General features: G+C 40.0%; 1 protein-coding gene across 2 annotated transcripts in view; it reads left to right on the top strand.

Annotated features, from left to right (window-relative positions):
* Positions 1–27,518, top strand: part of TXNDC16 (thioredoxin domain containing 16) — a 92,411-nt gene that overhangs the window by 12,485 nt on the left and 52,408 nt on the right. For both annotated transcript variants that reach the window (XM_070419632.1, XM_070419640.1), the window contains exons 5-9: positions 4,311–4,384; positions 5,408–5,482; positions 20,359–20,480; positions 23,467–23,557; positions 27,345–27,495. In XM_070419632.1, the coding sequence (XP_070275733.1) occupies positions 4,311–4,384; positions 5,408–5,482; positions 20,359–20,480; positions 23,467–23,557; positions 27,345–27,495 (513 nt within the window). The remainder of the gene's footprint in view (positions 1–4,310; positions 4,385–5,407; positions 5,483–20,358; positions 20,481–23,466; positions 23,558–27,344; positions 27,496–27,518) is intronic.

Consider the following 27,518-nt stretch of genomic DNA (forward strand, 5'->3'; position numbering starts at 1 on the left):
CAATAAAGGCTTCAGAAATCTTCAAAGTAAATGAAGGAAAAAGATATATCATGAAATGATAACCTAATGAAAGCTGGTATGGCTATCGTATATAATAAAGCATAATATGCTAAGTGTCCGACCAATTGGTCAACCATTTAGTCGACTGCTCGACCAGTCGTTATGATGTGCACTGACCACCAGGGGGCAGGTGCTCCGACCGTAGGTTAGCTTGCTGCTGGAGCCCTCCCGCAGTCCCTCCCCAGCCTGTCTGCCCCCATAGGCCCCGATCGCCAGCGAGGCCGAGGGACCCCCTCACCTGTGCACGAATTTGTGCACCAGGCCTCTAGTACAGTGATGGCGAACCTTTTGACCTCGGCATGTCAGCATTTTGAAAAACCCTAACTTAACTCTGGTGCCATGTCACATATAGAAATTTTTTGATATTTGCAACCATAGTAAAACAAAGACTTCTATTTTTGATATTTATTTTATATATTTAAATGCCATTTAACAAAGAAAAATCAACCAAAAAAATGAGTTCGCATGTCACCTCTGACACGCGTGTTATAGGTTCGCCATCACTGCTCTAGTATTACTATATCAATGTAGATTTAAAAACAGAAAACCTTTGAGTTATCCTTGACTTGTAGTTCCATTATAACCATCAATAACTCCTTTAGTTTCTACTATCAAAACTCTCCAAATCTGACTACTTCCTGTGCCTTCACTTTTATTCCTTCCTCATCCAAAGCATCATCAGACTCATCTGGGAAACCATAATAGCCTTCTAACAATTAGTCTTTCTCTTTTCACTTTTGTCTCACTCAACTCTTCACATGTAAGTGAAATGTGTTCAGGTTACCTTGATACCCTCCCAGAAAGGCTTCCCATTACAGTTACGATAAAATCTGTGGACACTCACTTCCTCTCTTATCTGATTTTCTGTTCCCCCACCTTGTTCAGTTTGTTCCTTACACATACTGGTCATCTTTCTGTTACTTGAGCCTGCCACATGTGTTATTTCCACAGTCCTTTGTATTTTCCCACTCTGCTTAGAACTCATGTCTTCCACATATTTACATATTTGTATGTTTCACTCCATTGCTTCAGTTCTTTGTGCAAATGTCACCACCTCAGAGAAGCCTTCATTGATTCCTAAAATGTCCTGTCACACACACACTTAATATTTTTTCTAGCACTTAACATTACATATTACTTAAATTTTTAAAAAAATTCTCAATTATTTTAATTATGACAAATTTTCTTACTTCTAAAAAAGGTGTTTATTATCCCTGAATATGTGATAATATTTGTATAGTTATTTCTCCCTGAATAAATATTAACTTACTAGAGGCCCAGTGCACAAAATTCGTGCACTGGGGGGTGGGGTTCCTTCAGCCCAGCCTGCCCCTCAGTCCGGGAGCCCTCAGTGGATGTCCTACTGACGGCCATAGTCTGGCAGCAGAGGCTCGGAGCAGGCGTCCCGTGTGTGTGTGTGTGTGTGTGTGTGTGTGTGTGTCCGTCCCTGCTGGGGGCCTGCCCCTAGCCACACCGTGGAGTCTTGGAGCAGGCGCCCCTTTCTGTTGATCTCTCAGGCTCCTGGCCTCCACTGCGTGTTGTACTCTCCCTTGAGCTGTGGCCAGGGTGGGCTGCTGCCTGCAGGCCATGCTTTCCTGCTCGGGGATTGCTGCGGCGACCCAGGAGCAGGTGCACATGGGGGCTGCCTGCAGGCCGCCCTTTCCTGCTCTGGGATTGCCATGGCGACCCAGCAGGAGGCCTTGCTGGGTGCTGCCTACAGGCTGCACTTTCCTGCTCACCGATCGCTGGATCGCCAGGGCACCCGGGGTCAGACCCTGCTGGGTGCTCCCTGTGGGCGGCACTTTCCTCCTCTCTAATCGCCATGGGGTCCCGGCTGGGGGCAGGGCTTAGGCAGCGCGGGGCTTAGGCAGCACATGGGGGTCCTGGCTGGGGGTGGGGCTTAGGCAGCACACGTGGGTCCCGGGTGGAGGCGGGGCTTAGGTGGCATGTGGGGGTCTGGCTGGGGGCATGGCTTAGGCGGCACACGGGGGTCCTGGCTGGGGGCGGGACTGCACACAGGGCCTGGATGGCGGCTCATGCTGTCCCGCCTTGCCTGCAGTATGCAAATTAGCCACTATCTTTGTTGGCGGCTAATTTGCATATTATACTGATTAGCCAATGGGAGGCGTAGTGAAGGTACGGTCAATTACCATCTTTGTCTATTATTAGATAGGATTAAATTCAATTCCATTGTGCTTTATTTTCTGAAACTAAGTCCAAAACTCATGTTTTGCATCTTATTAAACATACATTTTTAAAAGTTTAGCAATAATGATTGAACCTTAGAAAATTTCTTAAGAGTTTCTTCTAAAATTACCTAATGGCAAAAATAGGATTTTAAAATGTTATGACAATCATTTTTGCTAGCTGGTAACTTGTACCAAAGCCAGTGTCATAGAAGCTCAATACGAAAATATCTCTTCTTCTCAATGTATTTATTTTTCTTTTTTCCCCCTTTATTGAATAAGATATTACAAATGTGTATATTACTTAATCTTTAAAAATTATCTGTCTCTACTTTTTGAATATAAGTTCTAAAGATAAAGTTTTTTATTTGTAACTTAACTGTACCCCCATTGACTAGAACAGTGACTGACATATGGTAGGTGTTCAAATATCTGTTGAATGGATGAATGGACAAATCTATTGTCATATGCTAACCATCCCTATGCTCTGACTTTTAAGCATTCTTTTAAAATTATTTACACTAAAATTTACTCTTTTTTGCTTATGGCTATAATCTGACTTTTAATTCTAATTCTCTATTCCTGATATATTTTCTAAGTATCAGTTCTCCTTTTGTAACACTTAAAAAACAACACAAATGTAGCTTCCCTAATTGTTATTCTGATTCCTCAAACTCTCTTAAAATTAAATTGAACACCACCACCAACAAAAACTCATCTTAAGAAAAATCCCCCAAGCCCTAGCCGGTTTGGCTCAGTGGATAGAGCGTCAGCCTGTGGACTGAAGGGTCCCAGGTTCAATTCCAGTCAAGGGCACATGCCCAGCTTGTGGGCTTGATCCGCAGTGGGGGATGTGCAAGAGGCAGCTGATAAATGATTCTCTCTCATTGATGTTTCTCTCTCTCTCTCTCTCTCTCTTCCTCTCTGAAATCAATAAAAATATATTTTTTAAAAAAATCCCCCAAACAAAATCCAAAGCAAAGTCACTGTTCTTCTAGAATTAGTGTTGGTAAGTTACGTTGGTGGGTACCTCTTTGCCCCACCTAGTAACCTTTTTTATTTCCTTCCTTTTCCACCTCTAGCTCATGCTGCTTATACATGCTCAGTTTTTTCCCTAGTTTTACTTACTATATTTGTGAAAAGTCTCTTGAATCTTTTCTGTTTTACTTCAGGTCCCTGTCATCCTTGACCTATACTGATGTGATTCTTTAACCTGCCTCCTTATCTCTGTGCTCTGATGCCTTTCATTTTATCTTCATGTTGCTACCAGGATTGTCCTTGTATTTTTCATATCGAGTCCTGATTGTAAGCTAGCAAAGGCTGTTGTGGCTGCTCAGGCATCATCAGGGTCTTAGGTTTATTCTTTTTGATGCACCATCTTTAGCAAGGATTTCTTCTCTAAAAATGCCTTGTGGTCCGTGATTACGACTGCTGTTCTAGCTATCTTGTCTGTGTTTTGTCAGGAAGAAGTGGGAAGAGCAAGAATATCAGTAAATCCTCTTTTAAGAGCCTTCCAAGAATCCCAACCCAGTGACTTCTCCTAACACTGTTTAGCCATCCTTACCTGTTGGGCATCTGGAAGAGACTTTTATGAGAGATTTGCTTTTAGTGAAGTTCCTTTAGTAAAACCAAAGGGGAGGATGGATTTGGGGTAAGAAACAACCCGTATCTGCTATCCCTGTGTGCCGGCTGCTGAGGTGCTTCCATGGGCTCAATTTACCACTCACTGCTGTGCTTCCTGGCTTTCCCTTAGGACTTTTGTTCTGCTTTAATTGTTTCCTTCCCTTCCTGCCTGGTTACCTTCTGATTGCTCCACAAGATTGAATTAAATGTAAACTCTTAGGTATAATTAAATATAACTCTTAGGTATAGAAAGAGTTCCTCTTTCTGAGTTACCTCAAGCACTTGAATATGTGAGCAATTATGGGACACAAATCAGAAAGAAAAGTAAAATAAAAAAATATGTGGAGACAAACGGTAATGTTTCATTTTCTTTCTTGTTTCCCTAAGCAAGAAACTGTTACCTTTTGATACACTCTAAACTTTAAATGTTACTTTTTAAAGGTTAATTGTGTCAAAGAAGAAACATCAAGATACTGTGGAAAAGAAAAGGATTTGATGAAAGCATATTTATTCAGGTAAACTATTATTTTGAGTGCAATGGACAAATATAAAAGTATACTTTTAGAATATTCAAGTATATAAAATATCACTAATCCAGAATAAAGTTGTATGCCATAGAGGGGTGGGGGAGGTTGTCATATGAAGTTTAGCAAAAAAGTCCAGGTAATAGATTTGTTACCTGCTTCCTTATTTATAAAACGAGAATAATACCTAGTTTTACATGAGAATCTTATGTAAACTCCTATTACAAATGCCTGGCATGCAAGCACTTAGAAAATTTAGTGTTTCGCCCTGGCCAGAGTGGCTCAGTTGTTTGGGCATTTTCCTGTGCACCAAGAGGTGGGCACTTTGATTCTGGTCAGGGCACATGCCTGGGTTGGGGGCTCCATCCCCAGTAGGGTGTGTGTAAGAGGCAGCCAATCGGTTTCTCTCTCTCCTTCTCCCTTCCTCTTTCTCTCTAAAATAAATAAAAACATTTTTTAAAAGGAGTAAATTTAGGGTTTTAAAAAGGTCAGGCCATATTTTGGTGTGAAATAAATGTGCATACTTTATTTTTGAGGGATCTGCCAGTGTCCAGGGTACAGATTCCTCTGCACTTGGGTCTGCTAAACTGAGGTTTTTCAGAACTCTGTCCTCAAACCCTTGGGATTTGGCCTGGGAAATGGGGAGAGAATCTGCCTCCTCAAGAACCCACTGCTTGAGGACACTTCTTTCTCCTACTTGACTCCTTCCCAGCCCAATTTGGGGTATCTGTATATACGTGACAGGGAGGTTGGTAGGAAACTCTGTTTGGACTCATGGTTATTCCCCAGTCTTTTTGTTAAACCCAGGGCCTACGCTTTTCAAAGTTGACATAGTTATTAGTATATATTCAATAAATATTTGAGTGTATATTATGGCCAGCACTTTGGTAGGTGCATAGTAGATAAGACACACAGTCTCTAGCATTAAAGAATTTACAGTCTAGTATATTAGAGAAACAAGTAAGTGGAATGCCAAGGAACTATTTCTGTAATGCTTTTTCAAACTTTTTACAGAGGCAACATATTACTGAGAGAATTCCCTACTGATACCTTGTTCGACGAGAATGCCATCATTGCTCATGTTCTCTTGTAAGTACAAGGGTTACCCATTCACTTCTTTATTTATTAGTTATCTAGTGATTTCATTTTAGACAACCATGATCCATTAAAATATTTTACGGTCTTAATATTATATTGGTAGGCACCAATTTCATATACATTGCTGGACTATCTTCCCACATAGAGGATATACAATTTCTTAAATGGCAAACAATACAGAAACATGTAGGTACTCTGAATAAAAATTGGAGGCGATACAGCACAACTACATGGGTCATACTATTGCTTTTGCTTTTGATTCTACCTGAGTAGTGAGGATTTTACCAGGTAAGAAGCTCGTGTTTGCTATTCTCAGTAGTATTTTTAGTATCTAGCATCCTTCTCACCTAACCTGAGTCTGTAGCTCTGTGCCTGCTCAGTAAATGCAGAAAGAGTTCAGATAATCCCAGCCCATACTTGAATGTTTATTGAGAGAGAGAGAGTGAATTTAAGTTAACTTCTCTGGCATGGAGTCTTTAGGCCTGGGATTCAGGCCTGCCTGCAATTTACCTCTGAATGAAGTCTGGTATTCTCCTTTGTTAAGGACATGTTTACATAAACATTCCCAATTTCACCTTGTTGTAGGCCTGTTACCAACTAAGATCTTTGCTGACATTGGCCATCTTTGTCTTCCACTTGGTTCCTTTCTTGTCTGGCTGGATTTCCAGAAAAATTAGGTGAAAGTTACAGGAAACTTAAAACATATGGGTGAAAAGTCGTGTTTATCACTTTGCAAATGGATACTTTTAAATGTTCCAATACTTAGAAAAAAAAAAAAAAAACAAAAAACAAAAAAGAATAAACAAAAAGAACAAAAAAAAAAAATAAAAAAAAAAAATAAATGTTCCAATACTTATAATATATTATCGAAAGGTCTTTGGAAAGGATCCTAACCACCAAGGATCCTGAGGCCTCTAGGCTAAGAAGCCAATGATAAGGAATGAAAGATGGCCTTTTGAAGAAGGAATTCCACATAGCTGGTGGACTGCCTTAGAAAGGGATAGAGAAGGGGTCTCCTGAGGAGGGAGGGTCATAAAAAGCTTAGCAAAATGGCCAAGTAATAGATGTGATATTTGTAATACAGTAGATACCTGATGACTGTCTTTGATTCAGAAATGAGGTTGAAGAAACAAGGAAGATTCTTTGAGGGATGGGAGAAGGGCAGATAATATTGTCGGTGATAAGTTTGACAGCAAATCCTGGAGCTGCAGGTGCACCTTGGACAATCTGATAACAGGAGATTTTGACGACAATTGGGCCTTAGATGTGGAGTGGCTGTCAGTGCTGGGGACCCTGTTCTCTGAACTGGGTAGCCTGTGGAGCTTATGTCATGCAATCCTGTGGGGGTGTCCTGTTCCCTGTGCTGTACTAATGCTGATGTATAGAACACGAATTCCTCAAAGATTATTCCCCATGTTTCTCCCTTGTGCCAAATACCTGTTAGACACTGGGGATTCAAAATAGAATAGGGTGCGGCTTTTGTTCTCTAGGAGTTTAGCATTTTGTTGCAGATATATATATATATACACAAAATATTATGTGGTAAGTGAAATAGAAGTACTAGTATGTATGCATAGGGGCTTATGGACCCACAGGGTAGGGAATAGTTTTGCCTAGAATTAGGGTGGATATTTTTACTAAGAAGCCTCCCTGAAGGAAGTGGCACTGGGGATGAGTCTGAAAGCATAAGGAGTTTGCTTGGTGAAGAAATGGAAGGCGGGGAAATTGTGTGAACTGTGTGAACAAAGGCATAGAGGTAAGAATAGTTTGGAAAGCGTAGGTTTTATTGGAGTATCAAATGTGTAGCAGGGGATGAGGGCAGAGAAGTAGGCCTGGCGTCAGATGAAGGGATTTTTGTTTACCATGTGAAGAAGTTTAGGCTTCTGGAAAGCCACTGAAGGGTGAGGAGTCCAGCTCCACCTCAGAATCCTTGTGTCATCTTCCAGACCCAACCATGGGCTTTGCCTGGCAGACCTCATAGGGGGAAGGTGCCTTGTCCACACCAGACTTGGCACACAGCCAGTGCATTGCAGTTTTCTAGAGAAAATTGAGGTCAAGGACTCAGACCCCTCCTCCATCCCAGTCAGTCCCTTAGGCCAAACATGCTCTTGTGTACACCTACATTTCTAGCCCAGTTGTCTCCATTCCAGGCTTCATTATCAGGGACCTTAACTGAGGCACCTCCCAGGTACTTCTGATAAGAGCCTCTTAGGTCTACTTTTCCCTTCCCACTCCTAGCCCTTCCCTCTTTCCTTCACCCCAGCCCACCATTCCATAAAGAGGCAGGAGCCTTCTGTTTGGTGTTCCTTGGAATGTGATGATAGCTTGCATCTGAGCTTTGAGCACCTGCCTCTCGCTTGGGGCTGTTCCATGGCAGGGAAGGGAATGAAGCATTCTGGAGCTGGTGCCTCTCTCTGCCTCTTGCTTGCACTGTCGCAGTAAGTGAATAAATGCTGGATTGTTACTTTTAGCTTGGCTTGCTGTCCTAATTGAGCAACACCTGATTGCTCAATGGAGGACTGCAGGAGGCAGGTGATGTGATTAAATTAGTACTGGAGTGCTCTTTCTAGTGAATGTGACAGCTTCGTGGGGGTCCAAGTACATGGAGAAACCTTTGTGTGGCCTTTGTACAATCTAGGGAGTGGAGTAGAGAGAGCAAAGAGGAGATTTTCTTTTTAATGCTTAGGAGGTGAAGTTAATGGGACTTGGTGATAGTTAGTTTGGTAATCAGCAAAATGACAAACTTTAGTCCCTGATCTCTTTTTTTCCAGCTCATTCTACTATAAATCTAATCTGACCACCATCTGAGTAGGCAAGGAAGAGCAAATTTTCAGAAGATAATCTAATTTAACAAGACAAATGCCCATCATAACTGAGTCTCAAGTATATAGCTGTAGGAACTTGAGCCCCTGGGAAGTACAGACCTAAGTGTTGTTAACATATAGGTCATCCAGGGTTCTAGGACAATACCAACGCTTAGGAGAAGAAGAAACTTACGGGGGAGAGTGGGATAAATGTCAAATAGTATTCCAAAGAGGCAGTAGCCTCATTTTTATTTACTAGTATATTTTTCAGAACACTTGTATCTGAACTGAAAGCTTACATTTAGAATATAGTGCTTTACTTGCCTTGCCATTTAAATTTGTTCTTTATGTAGAATGCTTTGATTGAGACCACAATTGGTCTCAGTGATCCACAATTATACTTGAAATTTGCTTCTTTGTCAACTGGAAAGATCAAGGTTTAAGATAATTTCTTATTCTCAGAATATACAAAAATGCAATTGGAGAAAAATTAAGTTAGTAAACTCTGATAACAGAAAAATAAGTATAAACTTAAGGTAATCTTTACACTAAATTTTTAAGGAATTATATATATTTTGGATCATTATGGGCAATTTTTTATAGGTTATTTAAAATATTCCTAAAATATCATTGATTAAAATGTACTAACTGGTCTACTAAAATTTTCTCACATTGATTTTTCAGAATACAGTAAGTGAATAAATCAAGTGTTTCAGTGGTTCTCAACATGTGGGTCGCAACCCTTGAAAATACATCCTGCATATCAGATAATTACAGCTATGAAGTAGCAACGAAAGTAATTTTATGGTTGAGCGTCACCACAGCATGAGGAACTGTATTAAAGGGTCGCGGCATTAGGAAGGTTGAGAACCACTGGTTTAGAGTATAGCTGAGTACCATGTATGTAAGAAAAGGATAAGTCAAACACTCTGAAGGGTCTCAGATGTTACCCAACCTGCACAGATACTTGCAGAAACACCAGGTCTCTGAATCAGAAATCAGACTACACAGCCAGTGGCCAGGGTAACTTGGTATACTAGATCCCTATTTCCAGTTCTGCACAGAGCAAAAGGGTGAGAGCCATATGCTTACACCTGTACTTATAGCGAACTTTGGAGAAAAAGAACTCAGAAATTATGAATCGACAGGAGCTGGCACATTTACTCTGGAGAGACAGAGTATCTTTTTCTCTGGGATGTAAACAAATTCTCTGGTGAGGCAGCCCAGGAGGGTCTGAACCCTTAAATATTATAAGCCTATGTCTCTGGGGAAGATAAGAAAGGTTTTATTACACTTTGAATGACTCCAGAGAAAATGAGACAAATAATTTTATTTATTTACTTATTTTTTTAGCTTTAAAATTTTTTTTTATCTTTATTGTTGAAAGTATTACAGATGTCCCCTTTTCCCCTCCCATTGACCCTTTCCACCCCACTCCCGCCCACCCACCCGCCCTCCCCAGCCTCCCCACAGGCCTTCACTGCATTATTGTCTGTGTCCTTGGATTATGCATATATGCATATAAATTCTTTGGTTAATCTCTCTCCCGCCCTTCCCTCTGAGTTTCTGTTGCATGCTTCCATGCCTCTGGACCTATTTTGTTTGTCAGTTTATTTGTTCATTAGATTCCACATATAAGTGAGATCATGTGATACTTCTATAATGTGAAAAGGAGTCATTGTCCATCTTTGTGAGATACCAGTTTTCATGTTGAGGTGGTTTAGATTGTATGGGAACACAGAAATCCAGGGAAGATTGCCTTCTAATAGAGAACACTGAGAAATTCAGGGAAGATTGTCTTCAGAGTTTTACAAGAAACATGATATTGATTTACAGGAATGGAATGGGGAAGTTGGGATGGGGGAAGGAGTTGTAGGTAGATTCTTAACTCATCAGCTTTTAAAAATAAATACTTTAAAATTGATTTTTAGAAAGAGAGGAAGGGAGAGAGAGAGAAAGAAACAGGGATGTGAGAGTAAAACATTGATTGACTGCCTCCTGCACGCTTCCCATTGGGGATTAAGCCCACAACCTGGGCATGACCTTTTGGTGCACAGGACGATGCCCAACCAACTGAGCCACACCGGCCAGGACTTAACTTATCAGCTTTTTTGGTATCTTTTGTGGTTTGAACCATATAAAGGTGTTACCAATTTGCAAAATAAATGGAATTTAAATTAAAATAAGAATTTGGATTTATACTTTAAAAATTCTTAGCTCTGTTTTTCAAAATTTGCATAGTTAAAACTGGTGGAATTGAGTTGTTTGATAACTATGTGAGGAAAATTTTACGTCCAGCTTAGATGAATTAAGAAGGTAATATTTAGACAAATAAATTTAAAGTAGCAAGTAGTCTTTATTTGTTGAATACCATATGCTTAACCAGTCTGAGGCAAGGCAGTTAGAGGTATATGAGATTAAGTCACTATAATCTCAAATGTGGATTGGAAGCTTGTATGATGCATGAAGTCAGGATTTACTGAGGATTTGAGGCCCCTCATCCTTCATCTTCCTTCATGTGATCTGATTTCTCTTCTGATTTCTAAATGTTATAATTGCAGCCTATGTGATTATTGTGAAGATCAAATAAGGTGATGCATGTGAAAAAACATTGTGGAGATTAGCCTGTGCTCTACAAATGTTAGTTGCTTTTTTCTGTATAAATGCAGAGTCTCATTTGCAATAAAAAAAAAAAAAAAGGGCTACCCAAATTCAGATATCCACCTATGGTTCTGGTCACATACAGTGCTGGTTCCTGTCACACACAGTGCTGTCGGAGTGAGTTCATGCTATGATAGTTGCTGGGGATAGTTGCCAAGAGGCAGCAGTTGCAAAGAAAGGCCATTCTTCTAGTCATTGTTGACTCCTGAAAAGCATCCCTTGATACAAAAAGGAAAGGTTATCTAGTATTGTAAGAAACAATGAAATCTCATTAACTCTTCATTAAGATGTGGTACTTGATATTCTTAGGACAATATTTTTCTCAGAAAATGGAAGGTTTATTTCCCTTTAAATTAACTTACTACTCATAATAATATGAACTTCAAATATTATAGGAGTTATTTTCAACTATCATATTTCTACTAATACTTTATTCTTTAACACATTATTGCCAAGTCTGGATATTGAGTCTAAAGGTTACTGTACAACCTCTGGGAAAAGCTATTCTTAGAGTTGTCTTCTTCTAAAACTCCTGAACTGTGCTCATACTGGTCCTTAAATAGTTTTTGTGCTGTTGTTCATTACTTTATCTGTATCAGGCTTTTTCCTACACAGTATTGTCAGGTGGGTTCCTGTTTGATAGTGAGATACTTTTTACTGGGAAATTGTAATAAAAAACCACTTGTCTTGGATTTAAATTCCTCACAGCTCTATGTTAATTGGTAGTAATGGTTATATCTCCAAATTGTGCCCTTTTATATAGATTCCTTCTACCAGTGCATAGCACCATGAATGACATACGTTAGATGCTCAAAAAATATTAGATTGGTTGGTGATGCATGATTTTGGAAGCTTCACTTTCCTGTTGTTAGAAATGGTAGGAGCAGCGCCCTGGCTGGTGTTGCTCAGTTTGTTGAGCATTGTCCCATGAACCTAGAGACCTCCATTTCATTCCCAGTCAGGGCACAGGCCCAGGTTGCAGGCTCAATCCGTAGAAGGGGGCAAGTATAAGGCAGCCCATCAATGTTTCTCTCTCTCTCCCTTTTCTTTTCCTTTCTCTCTAAAATCAGTAAAAGACATATTAAAAAAAAAAAAAAAGAAATGGGAGGAGTGGAAATCTTGTGTTATAAGCCCATAAGATTGTTTATAAGAAGTGAGTAGGATAATATCTATAATAATAAAAGTGTAATATGCTAATTAGACCAGACGACCTTCCAGACGAAGCCAGGACTGCGAGGGAATCCCTGGTCCCAGGTGCCTGCCGGCGGCTGGAGGAAAGCCTGAGTCCCGGGTGCCAGAGTGAAGCCGGTGCCGGCAAACGGGGGAAGGAAGGCCTACTCTTGTGCAAATTCCGTGCATTGGGCCTCTAGTACAGTATAATGTATGACAAAAAGACAAAGACTGGTGTTGGTGGACTTTGTTATTACTTGTACTCTTAATTCATATTGCAGAGGTGACACCTGTTTGTTTTTTTCCACTGTATTAATTTAGAAAATGCTTATTAATAAAATAATTTGGAATATTTTATTTTATACATGGATCTGGCCAGTCACAATATAGTTAATTTAGATAAAAGTAATTTGTTTCTCTCTCTCTGTGACTCCCATCTCCTCTCCCTCCCCCCAGTCCCCCCAGGGATTTTGCTATGGCAAATAAAAAGGAACATTTCCTTTTTATTGTGTGTGTTGTTGGTTTTTTTAAAAAAAAATTTGAATAATGATAGAAATATAATATGAAAAATTTTTTTTAATTCTGATAAAAGGCTGAGCAGCCTGCTACTCTGAAAGCAGGGACAGGTAGACTTTTTATTTCCTTTTTTTTTTCTGACACTCAATTCTTATGTATCTAATGGTTGTGATAGGAGTCTCAAGAAGGCCTTTCTGGGGAAAGAAGAGCTCCCATGTCAGCATAGCCCCAGGCTGTTTTACTGAGTCATTAGAGCAAGAAAATCCCAAGACAGACTTTTTCTTTAACCCTGTGTTAGTATTTCTCCTCTTTGCAACTGGAGTGAAGGAGCACAGGCTTGTGGAATGGGTCCTAGAGTTCCCTAGGTGTGCCCATGTTCTGGAAGTTAATATTAAAAAAACTAGTGGCCCGGTGCACGAAATTCGTGCACATTAAAAGGGGATTAATTAGAGCAGTGGTTCTCAACCTTCTGGCCCTTTAAACACAGTTCCTCATGTTGTGACCCAACCATAAAATTATTTTCGTTGCGACTTCATAACTATAATGTTGCTACTGTTATGAATCGTAATGTAAATATCTGATATGCAGGATGGTCTTAGGCAACCCCTGTGAAAGGGTTGTTCGACTGTCAAGGGGGTTGTGACTCACAGGTTGAGAACCAGTGAATTGAGGAAGTATTTTAATATTGCTATTTGCCCTTGCTCTATAATAGAAGTGTCAGAGATGAAAGAAAATTAGTAAAATGTATATGAAAATCTTCCTCCTGTCAGAGTTTGGGGCACACCACGGGTCCCTGCCCACCCATGTGTGCCTTGAAATCGCATGAGACCCAGACCCAGCTAGCCCCACCCCATTGGGCTAGATCTAGACCCGGCTGGCGGGATGCATGGCTTGAGGTCCCTCGTCAAGCCCCACCAGGTAGGGGGCACAACCTGAGGTCCCCTAGCCCGGCGCTGGGGTGGAGGGCATGGCCTGAGGCCACTGGGCCGGGGGGAGCACCTTGAGATCCCCTATCAAGCCCTGCCAGAGCAGGGGGCACAGCCTGAGGTCCCCCATCAAGCGCCTCTGGGCCAGGGGTGCAGTCTGAGAACCCCTGTCAAGCCCCATCATGCTGGGTGCTCAGCCTCAGGTCCCCCGTCAAGCCTCACTGGGCAGGGGGTGTGGCCTGAGGTGCCCTGGCCCAGCACCAGAGCTGGGGGCGCACCTTGAGGTCCCCCGCTGGGGTGGGGAACGCAGCCTGAGGTCCCCATCAAGCCCTGCCGGGTGGCGGTGTGGCCTGAGGTCCCCTGCGAAGCCCCATGGGGGTGGGGGTGCGCAGACTCAGGTCCCTGCTGATTGCTCGTTAAGGCTCCTTATGGGAACTTGGCCTCTGTTATGGTCGCAGGTTACAGAAACCCCTGCCTCTGCTGTGGGTGCTGTCATTTTTGTGATGGTCAATTTGTATATTCCCTCTTTATTATATAGGATAAAGTTAGAAAGCCATTGGGGGAAATCATAGAGATCATTAGATTATGAGTACCATTAGTTTTGGTTTTTATTACCTCATGAATAATGACCACTTAATGAGCTTTTGGACATGAGGCAAGGTGACCTCTCTAAGCCCCATGGCCTTATCCATAAAATGGAATTAATGATAGTACTGATCTCAGATGATTGCCATGAAAATGAAACAAAACACAATGCATTGCTGAGTGCTCTTAGTTATAAACCCCAGAATCTGAGTCTGCCTGGCTTAAGCAGAAAAGGATTTGGAGCGGATATAAGAAATCTCTGACTCGCTCAGAGAGCTGGAGAACTGGACTCAGTTTACTAGTATATGCTCTGAATTAAAGTCAAGATCATGACAGGGAACTAGAGTGGAGGAGACGGTGGCATTACTGTTGAGTGTTCTGGGGCTTTCATCAGCACTGCTCTCACTGCTGCCTTTGAAGCTGACTGTTGCACTACTGCTCTGTCAAATACTTATGCAGTGTCCCGATTCTTTATATCACTAGCTCCTCCAAAATGTCAGGCAAGTGATTATGGGTCATGTCGCCATGCCCTGCAGTAGGGAACTTGGGAAAGACATTTACTATAATATAGTCGTGGACCTTCGGTTTTTGAACTAATTCATTCTGGAAGGCTGTTCAAGAAGCAATTTGTTCTAAAACTGAATCATTTTTCCCCATTAGAAATAATGTAAATTGAATTAATATGTTCCAGACCTCCAAGTTTCCCTATTTTAACATTTTTATATACAGTACATGTCTAATGTACTGTTTAATCTAGAAATAAACACTTCTTTTCTTAAATTTATGAAATCACAGCCTACTAGCCTTAAACTGAAGAATTTTTCCTATATAATTGCCTTGCAGATACTATCACTGGCTAACTGCTTTTCACTTATCCAATCAACAACAATTTTTCTACCTATTCATTTGCCTGTGATTGTTGTTTTGTGAGCACTTTCACATCCTTAGCAACATTAGCACTCTTGATGGCCTCTATATGTTTTTAATCCTTGATTTCTGCCAGCAGCAAAAGCATTATCTCCTTCGTTTATTGCCTGAGAGACGATTTTTGTCATGCTGAGATATCAACATAAAGGGTTGTCAGATTGAAAACTGGAGTTTTGGTCGATAATCCAGATATTTTTCCTGTGAACAACTTGATTGAGAACCAAATTGTTTGAGATTGGAGACATTCGAGAAATGAGGTTTGACTGTTTAGCTTTTGTGAGGGGACTCAGCCCTTCTATGAGGAGGCCTTTGTTCACCATGAAGACTTAGAAAGCTAGGAATCCTCAAGGTAAAAGACAGGAAGGAGTTCAGAGCTAGGGAGTCCCAAAACTGATTAACTACCACTACTTATAAAATGCTTAGTACTATTCCTGACATGTGGCAATGCCACCCCAAATGCTGGCTTTTATTAATTTACTAGAGGCCCTGTGCATGAAATTCGTGCACTGGGGGGTGGGGGGTTCCCTCAGCCCAGTCTGCCCTTCTCACAGTCTGGGAGCCTTCAGTGGATGTCCTACTGATGGCCACAATCTGGCAGCAGAGGCTCAGAGCAGGCATCCTGTGTTTGTGTGTGTGTGTGACTGCTGGGGGCCTGCCACCAGCCACACCGTGGAGGCTTGGAGCAGGTGCCCCTCTGTGTTGATCTCTCAGGCTCCTGGCCTCCACTGTATGCTTTTCTCTCCCTTGAGCTGTGGCCAGAGTGGGGTGCTGCCTGCAGGCTGTGCTTTCCTTCTCATGGATCACCAGATCACTTCAGAGACCGGGGGCAGGCTCTGCTGGGTGCTGCCATGGCGATCCCAGGAGCAGGCCCACCTGGGGGCTGCCTGCCCTTCGCACTTGCCTGCTCTGGGATCACAATGGGGTCCCAGCTGGCAGTGGGGCTTAGGCGGCACACAGGGGTCCCGGCTGGGGGTGGGGCTTAGGCGCACGGGGCTTAGGAGGCACGCGATCGTGCCGCCTAAGCCTGGCCGCCCAGGGCTGCACCCAGCCTGGATGGCGTCTGGCGCTGGCCAGCCCTGCCTGCAGTATGCAAATTAACCGCCATCTTAGATGGCAGTTAATTTGTATATGGCGCTGATTAGCCAATGGGAAGCGTAGCAGAGGTACGGTTAATTACCCTTTTTGTCTTTTATTAGATTAGATATTTGTCAGTCCTTATTTGGGAAAAAGATTAGGGAGATTTTTCTCCTGGATCTGATTTTCAAAGCACATACTAGATTAGAGTTGCTAGAGCAATCGAGGCTAAAGGGTGAATATAATTTCTAAGGCTATAATTTACACAGAAGTCCAATTATGTTTACTAGATGGCACCGTTAGTTGGTTTGAAGTAACTCAAGAGGAATCCTGGACTTGTTAGTCAAAATGTACTAGTATAAGCTACTAATAGCCCAGATTGCCACTAACACTCCATTGCCATTCATTAGTTGCCTCTCTTTCCACCTGGTTTCCCATTTACACGAGTGGTCAGTAAAAAAGTAGTTTAAAAGTGCTGGCCTTCGTGTCAAAAGGCCTGGATTCGAGTCTCAGCTCTGCCAGTGACCACCAGTATGATCTGGAGCAGATCATTTAATCCCTCAGACTGTTACTGGTATGTGTTGAAAAAGAATATTCCAAGAATATTGTTGAGGGTTTAAATGAAAAGATGTGCAAATATCTAGCACATAGTGAGACTGCTCTGTAAATATTTCTTTAAAAAAAAACAAAACAGCCCTGGGAACTGCAGAAGATCAAGTTTTATTTTCTTTAAAAAAGTTGAAGAAATCTATAATAAAAAATCAATATTGCCAAAACCGGTTTGGCTCAGTGGATAGAGCGTCAGCCTGCGGACTGAAAGGTCCCGGGTTCGATTCCGGTCAAGGGCATGTACCTGGGTTGCGGGCACATCCCCAGTGGGGGATGTGCAAGAGGCAGCTGGTCGATGTTTCTCTCTCATCAATGTTTCTAACCCTCTCCCTTCCTCTCTGTAAAAAATCAATAAAATATATTTAAAAAAAAAATCAATATTTAAGCCAGAGTAATTTAGGGCAGTGGTTTCAGGGTGTCCTTGAAATCACAATCCTATATAATAAAAGGCTAATATGCAAATTGACCGAATGGCAGAACAACCGGTTGCTATGACATGCACTGACCACCAGGGGGCAGTTGCTCAACGCAGGAGCTGCCCCCTGGTGGTCAGTGCACTCCCACAGGGGGAGTACCATTCATCCAGAAGCCCTGAGCTGGGTTCACGGCTGGCAAGCGCAGCAGTGCTCCCGCCTCTGGGACATCCCCCAAAGGCTCCCGGACTTTGAGAGGGCGCAGGCCAGGCAGAGGAGGAACATTCCTCCCCCCCCGCCCCCCCCCCCCCCGCACGAATTTCGTGCACCGGGCCTCCAGTACTTTTATAATAATACTAAGACATTATTTAGCTGCTTTCACTTTCATTCTTTTATAAGTGCCCTTTCCAGAAGCTATGTGATATGTTGTGTGATGTCAGAACAGATTGAATGCAGAAGCAGCTATGAGAATCTAGCTATATTTTATTAGTTCAATATTAAGGAGATTTGCAGAAATGTAAAACAATGCCACTCTTTTCACTAATTTTTTCTTTTTGTTTTGGAAAATTGTATTATTATATGAACATGCTATGGTGTTTATTATTTTTAAAATAATTAACAAATATTTTTAAATTCCTGTTTTAATTTCTATTTTGGCAACTATTGGTAGATGTAACCTATATAAACAAAAGCTCTTTGAGGAGCTCAATAATTTTTTTTTTTTATTGTTTAAAGTATTACATCATTGTGGCAGAATGCACGGCGGAACAATCAGCCAGCACTCTGAGGGAGGAAAGTTTAACTTTTATTTCGCAGATCTGCTAGTTCAGGGGATTCCGGATCCAAAGCCTGAACTGAACTCATGGGGAGGCTCTGACCTATATATCTCCTCTTGTGGTGAGCCCCTGAGAGTCCCTGCAGTGCCACCAAAGTCAGTGTTGGTGGGCCCTGGGGGCATACTCCACAGCTCTGCCCAAGTCAGTCAGAGTGGGGAAGTAAGGCTACAGTTTTAACCAGATACTGAACTAGGTTGCAAGCCCCACCCCACACCCCACCCCCATTTTCTTTTTCAACATATGTCTCCTTTTTCCCTCGACTGACCCCCCCCTCACCCCAGGCCACTCCCATCCCTGAGGGCAAGTCCCCACCGTGCCAGTGTCTGTGTCCATTGGTTATGCTAATATGCATGTATACAGGTCTTTATGGTGATCTCTAACCCCCCCTCCCCTGCCTTTCCCTGAGTTTGGAGGGTCTGTTCTATGCTACTATGTCTCTGGATCTATTTTTATTCATCAGTTTATGTTGATCATTATATCCCACATATGAGTGAGATCATGTGATATTTATCTTTTTCTGACTGATTTATTTCGCTTAGCTTAATGCTCTCCACTTCCATGCATGATGTTGCAAATAGTGAAAGGTCCTTCTTTTTTATACCAGCGTAGTCTTCCATTGTGTAGCTGTACCATAGTTTTTTAATCCACTCATCTGCTGATGGGCACTTAGGCTGTTTCCAAACCTTAGCTATTGTAAATTGTGCTGCTATGAACATAGGGGTGCATATATCCTTTCTGATTGGTGTTTCTGTTTTCTTGGGATATATTCCTAGAAGTGGGATTACTGGGTCAAATGGGAATTCCATTTTTAACTTTTTGAGAAAACGGGGAGCTCAATAATCTTTAAGGTTTCATAGTTTTTAAGGTATCTTGAGGCCAAAGAGTTTAAGAACTGCAGTATTAGTGGAAAGTGCCATGTTTTCCATAAGAGGAAAACCATACTTGACTGATTTGTTGGAGATCATTGAGTAAATCTTTGTATATTTAAGTATGTGGACTTTGAACAAATTTTAAAGATCCTTAAAGTTTGCCTAACACACACACATGCACACACACACACACACAGCGATTAAATGAATTGTTAGAAAATTTATATGGAAGTAAAAAATAAGGAAGATTTTTTTGGATGACTAAATATGATCGATTAGTCTGATTTACACATTGAAAAGATGATTTGGAAGAATTATGGTCAACTGGAAAGATCACTGAACTAGGGATGAGAAGATCTGTTTTGTGTTCTGTTTCTGACTCCTTGATTCAGTAAAGGTTTTTGAGTAAGTAAGCTTTTCAGTGTTTTGAATTTGCATTTCTTCAAATGAAGAATTGGAATAAATAAATTCTACTCTACTTTTTCTTTTACTCATTCAACAAATATTTATTAATTACTTAGGGTGTACTAGGCTCTATTCTAAGTTATTACGGAAGTAGTGATAAAATATGCAATGTCTCTGCCTCATGAAGCTAACAGTTTAATGAGAGAGGAAGGGATAAACGAGTAAATAAATATATAAATATTAGAGGCCTGGTGCATGAAATTCGTGCATGGGTAGGGTCCCTAGGCCTGGACAGTGATCAGGGCCGATTGGGGCCTTCCTTCCCCCGGCTGCCAGCCGCCGGCTGGGGCCATCCTTTGTTCTGTGCAACCCCCTGGTGGTCAACGCACGTCATAGGGAGCGGTTAGCTCCAGGTCGGTTGAACTCCCGAGGGGACAATTTGCATATTAGCCTTTTATTATATAGGATTTATAAGTTGTGATAAATACTAGGAAGGAATAGTGTGAAATGAAAAAGGAAAATGCTACAGACCTACTTACATAGAACTAACAGAGAAGGCTTCTCAAAGACCAGATGTATGAGGAGCAGCAGAGGGAATAGCTTTTAGCAAAGAGAATTGTGTGTGCAAAGGCCCTGAGGTGTGCCTAAAGTGTGATAGACGTGAGAAATGCTAGGACAAAATGAGGTTGGAGAAGTTGACAAGGTCTTGGTCATGCAGAGCCTTATAGGCCATGGAAAGAAGCTTGCATTTTAGATGTGGGAAGGGTCCAAATGTATTCCAGCTGAGAGAACTAATGGTAAGGGATTATTTGGCCAGACTAGCATGTTAGTGAATACAGCTTAAATTCATTGAGGTGGTTGTAATGGTAAATAAGCACCATTTCTCACAACTATACCTGGTCAGTGTTCTCAGGGACAGATTAATGATTTAGGGAGTGATTTTCGCTTAGTGTTAAAATCCTTGGGTTCTTACTACATTTTTAATTATGTTTATTTATTTACTCAACAAATAATGTATGAAATTACTACGTTTATACCAGATTTTCCTATTAATTACATCTCTTTATTTTAGTGCACTTCTTTTTAATGAAGTAAAATATATTACTACCCTGGAAGACCTTCAGAATATAGAAAATGCTCTGAAAGGAAAAGCAAACATTGCATTTTCGTATGTAAGAGCCATTGGAACACCAGGTATTTATTAACTTTTACTTTAATCTTTGCTGTGCATCTATACTTGTGTGAGTATATTGAAGAACTTAAAGAGTATTTTGACCACAATCTTAATATTTTAAAATAAATTTAAAGCATCTTTATTCTTATGTTTTCTGTTTTTAATCAGGCAGCATAGTATAGTGGTTGAATAAGAACTCTGGAGCCATACTGCCTAGGTTAGACCCCCTGCTCCATCAATTACTTATAGTATGACCTTGGTCAATTTACTTAACCTGTTTTCTAATTGCTAAGATGGTGAAAAAATTTGTGCTTTCTTCTTAGTATTATTGTGAGGACCAAATAAGTTTGAATAATTAAAATAGTTTCTGGCATGTGATAGGTGTTCTGTGTTAGCTGTTACTATTTTTATTTCCTTACAATATTCATGGTACCTGGTGTAGTAGTTTATAGTATTCATTAAATGTTGACTGACTGGCTTTCTTTTTAAATGTTTTGGTATTTGCTGTTTATGATATATTTTTCTTGGTTTTTCAAAGATCTAACTTTGACAATCAAGTTGTAAGTACAGAATAGGCAGAATATTTGATTTAACCTGATTGTGTTTTAGCCAGATAGGCAGGGGAATGATTATAACGACTGACAATGGAATTGAAGCAGGGTTATAAGGCAGGAGAGGACCTGAGGAGGGTGGGGGGTGGCTGACAGTGAAATGTGGTAAGATTGTAGGTCCTGGAGGGTTAGAGTTATGTGCTAATGAGTGACCTAGTCAGATGGAGGTCTGGGGGTGGGAGGTAGGGGGAGGGAGGATGATACACATTGAGATTATGGAGGAATTTACAGTGATTGCTAATTGAAGGCCTGCAGTGGGACCATAACAGTGAGTGGTTAAGGTAGGGTTGAAGAAAAATCATTGGAGTCTATGGAGAAGGCCAAGCATTTTGAATGGATCATCTAGGGCAGCGGTTCTCAACCTGTGGGTCGCCAATCTGTGGGTCGCGACCCCTTTGGGGGTCGAACGACCCTTTCACAGGGGTCGCCTAAGACCATCGGAAAACACATATATAATTACATATTGTTTTTGTGATTAATCACTATGCTTTAATTATGTTCAATTTGTAACAATGAAAATACATCCTACATATCAGATATTTACATTACTTTTCATAACAGTAGCAAAATTACAGTTATGAAGTAGCAACGAAAATGATTTTATGGTTGGGGGTCACCACAACATGAGGAACTGTATTAAAGGGTCGCGGCATTAGGAACCACTGATCTAGGAGATAAGAAAATCACCAAGGATTATGACAGGAGTAGTATTGGAGAAAATGACAACGTGATGAGGGGGAATGACACTGGCTGGGGTGGTAGTTGACACTAACAAGGCAGAGTAATGAGTGGAATAATCTGATGAAATGCAATATAAGTGGTAGAAGGTTGGGTGGTGGAGGGGAAGGTAACTGTCTGGAAATGACAGTGAGGAGAAAAGAAAAAAAAATACAAAAAGGAGGAAATCTTTAAAGAAGCAGTTTAAGAAAATTTCCCAGAACTGAAGGATTCAGGCTTTCAAATAGGAAGAGCCCATTGAGTCCCAGCATCGTGGATGAATGTAGAGCCACACCAAAGCATCTCATCTTAAAATTTCAGAATATTGGGAACAAAAATTATTCTCAAATTTTCCAGAAAGAAAAAAGAAGTTTCCAGTTAAAGGGTCAAGAATCAGAATGGCATTGGACTTCTCAATTGCAGCCCTGTAAAATGAAGAAAATGGAGCAATGCTTTCAGAATTCTCAGAAGTAACTTAAACCTCGAATTTTATTAGCAGACAACTGTAGTTATGAAAGTAGAATAAAGACACTTTCAGAAATGCAAGCTCGCAAAAAATATGTATTCCATATATCCTCTAATGGGAAGTGCTAGAGAATGGGAGCAAGGGGGCAAATCAGTCAAGAAGATATGGGTAACAGGCCAATTGACCTCATACAAGAGCGAGAATAAGAGGTCTCCAGGGTGATGATGAAGTGGGTTCTCAGGAGGAAATTTGCGCAGCAGGTCAAGTAGCAACAGTCCATATTGGACATTTCTGCAGAAAAGTCTCCAAGAAGAAGAAATAGTTAGTATACCTGATATATTTGAAGTATTAAGAGGGTTAGACAACTGTGCTAAAGTTTAGGAATAAATTAGTAAGAAATATATACAAAAATAAAAAAAGAATGGTATAAATATAGTGAAAAAAATTGTTTAAAAGTGCTCATTTTGGACTGTATGTCTCATTTGTAAGTAGTAATTACTGACTCATAACGTAAATATGGACTATTGATTTGATAAAAATTACGATATTGAGAAAATTGAGGGGATAGAAATATGTACATTTGTAGAAGGAGATTTTGGAGAAAAGAGCTAATTTATCATCTCCCACAGTGGGAAGTTAATAGATAATACTAACACTTACAAAAATTAGGAAATAAGAGTATAAGGATGTAATTTAGAGACTTGGTGGTAAATACCCAAAGAAACAGTAAAAGAGTTGAAACTAATTGTCCCTTGGAAAGAAATTGGAAATGGGGTGGAAGGTGAACTTTTTTTTTTTCTTAATGTGTAGAATGATTTATCTCTTTAAACTATATTTAAGAACAAGTTTCATTAAAGAAAACTAAACCAGAAACAGCACACAGACATATACATATATAAAATATAACATATAAAAGTTATATGGTGGATTCATATTTTCTCCCCTGCTGCTTGGAAGAAGCTATCACAGATTTTTCATATGTTATATTCTCAAGTATAACTTACTTTATACTCCTGCTTAATTCTTCTTTTACCTTGAATGGAATGACTTTTCATAACTTCTTTAACCACTTGCATTTTCCCAATTGAGATCCCTACAAAGAATTTTTCTTTAAATATAATAGAGCACAAAAGGGTGTAGGGCAGTCTGGAGACTAGAAGTTTATGTAGAGCCACACAAACTAACTCTTCCTCCCTCTTATCTCTTCTTCAGAGCACAGGGCAGTCATGGAAGCTGCTTTTGTGTATGGGAACACATACCAATTTGTCTTAACTACAGAAATTGCCCTTTTGGAAAGTATTGGGTATGTATAAGAGGCGTATGTCAACAATTTTAAGTTTACTTATTTCATATTATTTATCATTTCCAGTATGCTCTCACAGCATGGACTTAGAGTCTAAGAGGAATTGTAAGCAGATGTGAACATATAAATGAAACCTGAAATCTCCTTCATTACAATCATCTGCTGTACTACTGTCTGAATTAATTTAAATATGCAGAAGTGATGTTAGACTAAGGTGAATGAAAACAATATGGATAAGCTACAAGATGTGATCCTGTGAGTGACCAAGTATATTGTAGGAATAGATCTCCCACAGTGATGAGATAGGTGCTAACAGACAGCTTTCATAATTAAGCTCCAGAAAGTATTTCTGAGAGTTCTGTAAGTTACTTTGTCATAATCTTTTTTGAATGGAATGTTTTACATGTTTGTTTATTTATTTATGTATTTATTTATTGTCTACTTCCTAGATTACAATTTGACTGTTGTCTAAGCAAATGTAGGGTTAACATTTTTCTTTACTTTAGTATTTAGGGACACAAGGAATAACTAGTGCATTGTAAAGACTTTAAATTTGGCTTTAAAATGCTCTTCAGGAAAACTAATCCAAAGCAAGGCCAAATGGTGACTGTGTGACCTTTTTATACCATGCAAGTTTTTGAGTCCTTTTGCTGACCTTTCAGAAAATAGTGATTATTTTGTAATAATCACACAAAAGTAATTAAATCCCATTTTACAGCTCTGTGAATTTAGAGGGTAGTACATAGAAAACTGATAAAGTTAAATGATTTGGGGCAAGGGAAATGGGTTGGCAGAAAATAACGTTTCTACAAAGTGGAAGTTATATTTTTTGTGCTTTTTTGTTGTTTTTAATCCTTGCCTGAGGACATTCCTTCTGTTGCTTTTTCAGAGAGAGTGGGAGGGAGGGAGGGGAGAAAGAGACAGAGAGAAACATGGATGTGAGAGAGACACATTTACTGGTTGCCTCCCACCAGGGCTGGGGATGGAACCTGTAGTCCAGGTACGTGCCCTTGACCAGGAATCGAACCCGTGACCCTTCAGTGCTTGGGCCAACGCCCTAACCACTGAACCACTGACCAGGGCAGAAGTTACGTTTTTATTGCTCTGTATGGCAGCCAGCATTCCTTTTTTATTAGTCTCTTCTTAATCATTCTGCTGGTTCCCTCATTAATGAGTTAAATAAAACTTTGATGCATGTTTACTGTTGTATAAGAATTAAGGTTTTTAACAATTTGAGAGTTATACTGACAGTACCATAAAGCATTATTGTAAGTAGTGATACAATAAGCAGTTGTTTAGCCAGCTACTTTGCTACTCCCAACTGCCAATTTCCTATCCTGGAGTAGGGGAAGCCTTGTTATTCTCCACCCCATGGTGATGCTATGGTAGCACCATAGTTTCTCTTAGGGTTAGTTGTTTGTACTTTCTCTTGTGTTACCAGCTTGTTTTCCAGATAATGAATAAATGCATGTAACGGTGACACACATAAAACACAAGAAGTGGATATTTACTGAGAGTCTATATATAGGTCCTATCATTTATTTTGCAAATCCTGTTCAGCAAGATTTACTACATATATTTTTTATTCTGACCTATGACTAAACACAGTAATGTTCTGGAAGAGTATTTGCTCTTCTCCACTTTTAAAATGGGAATTAAAAAATGTACAGTTATCCTCTCTTTTTGTATATGTTGTATTGGAGATATTTGAATTCTCATTTGTTCATGGATGACAAGATGGTGAGAAGTCATACCTGGACCTGCTGTGACAGGGAAGGACTGTGGATAGAATACAGTGGTCCTGTGACACCACCTCTGGGTGAAGTAGTTGCCTATAACTTTGAATTGTCTCCTAATGGGGGAGAGGTGAATGCCTTTTCTTCTTCCATGTGTTTATTCTTTCATTTAAAAAATATGTATTGAGTACCTGCTGTATGTTAGGCATTATTCCAGTTGCTGAGGCTATAAAAGTGGTTAAGAGTACTATTTTAATTGTTATATAACGTTGGATGTTAGTATGCTTGAAGTTAAGTGTTAGTTAAGAAGAGTGTACATTGACAGGTAATAAAAGAGGTAGCATGCCATGGGGACACTAGTACTTTCTGCTGCCTCCCTATATTCCCTTCTTAAAGAATCTGTGTATAGGCCAAGAAGGGTGTTACCCTCACCCCATACATATCACATTCAATTAAATCAGAGGCAGCTACCTGACCTAGGGTCAACCAATTCATTCGTTTCCCTGAGCAAATGCCATCCCCTCTCCCAGAAACTTAGAATTGGGCATAGAAAAACAATTATACAATCTTGTGGCTCTCTTGCTCACAGGGTGGTTTTGCCCATATAGAAGTAAAGCTAAGAACATTGTCTTTATACAGAGTTGGGAGTTGAAGAGTATTAATGGCAAAATGAAGGTCTTGCAGAACTCTTGCTGTTCAGATCTCTACATTTACTCCCTGATCTAATTACTTTAAGTTTCCTTGTATTCTCTGAGATACTCTTCTAAACTTCCAATGTTTCTCCCCCACCTCCCTTTTTGGTTTCTGTTATCTATCACCAAATAATCTGTGATTAAGTAACTTTCCAGCATTATTATTTCAGAGGTTATGATATGAATTCTAGGCTCAGCTAGGTCCTGCTCTCAACACTATCCTTTCAGTGTGTGACTATTTAGGGTCCTCCTCAAAAAGCTATGTGCTTTGTGCCTTGGCTATACTGTTTCTTTTGTCGGAAATACCCATTTGCTTTATCTTCTTGGAGACGTCTTTTTCTCTCTTGCTGTTTTTAATCTCTATGATAATTTTCCTGAACCCTTTTTCTCTCCTTCCCAACTTGAGGCAGAATTAAATATTTCTTTGTATATTATAGCACTTATAACCTACATTTTAATTGTTTTACTAAATATATCTCTTTTAGTGTAAGCCTCTCATGAATTTGAATTGTCTTAATCATCTTAGTCTTGTATTTTAGCATACGGCCCGATATACAGTAGGTATTAAGTAAATCTTTGATCATTTTTTAAAAATCATTGAATCTATTAGAGAGATGCTTTAAAATTGAAATCAGTGAACCTTGGAACTCAGTTTAAGCATGTAGTAAGAAATAAAACAACATTTAAAAATTAAAAAATTTGCAATATTTTGCCAAACTCTACTAATGCCATATGAAGACTTTTAAAAATGCTATTTTAATTTTGGCAAATCTTACTTTCCCACTATAAGTTTATCTTTGGATTCTCATATTGAAGGGAATGCCAAAACTCAAATTATAAGCCGTATTTGCTGAGTTCTATAATATTTCAGATACAACCTTACCAACTCCCACGAAGTGTCACATGGTTTCTATCTTAAGGCATGTGTTGGCTGAAGTTTATTCAAAACAGATTTGGGTTTAAATTAAACCTAGAAAATTTGTGTTTGAAAGCTTTATTTAACATATCTCTAGAAAGGAAACTCTATTTGAAGATAATTATTGTCCTCAAGGTGACAGCCTTTTATTTTAAAAAAATATTATGTTGACCTACCTGTAACCCAATTTAGAAGCTACCATGAAAGAATTCAGGAAAATAATAGCTTCATGTGGTTTGTTAAAAATATTACAGTTAATTTTCTTTAATATTCTGTATCTTTAGCTTAGGTCCATTTTATTTTAATGTTATACTCGTTTAGGCTTTTACTAAAACATTGATTCAAAAGCATGAGACTTAAAGAGATGTGTGAAGTCTTTCTGGATGGTAGAAGGATCACACATCGAACTTCAAGTGAGTCTGTCCCTGATTTTTAATTTACAGGATGGAGGATATAAAATATGCACATCTCTACTTTTTTCATTGTAAATCAGTCTTGGACTTGACGCAACAATGTAGAAGAACACTAATGGGACAGCCATTGACTACACTGGACATTTATCGATTTATTAAGTCAATGGAAGCACCTCTGCTGGTATGTGTCTTATTTTAATGTAT

Source organism: Myotis yumanensis, unplaced genomic scaffold (assembly GCF_028538775.1).
Source record: "Myotis yumanensis isolate MYYU_CA2020_CCGP unplaced genomic scaffold, mMyoYum1.0.hap1 SCAF_1, whole genome shotgun sequence".
NCBI lineage: Eukaryota > Metazoa > Chordata > Mammalia > Chiroptera > Vespertilionidae > Myotis > Myotis yumanensis.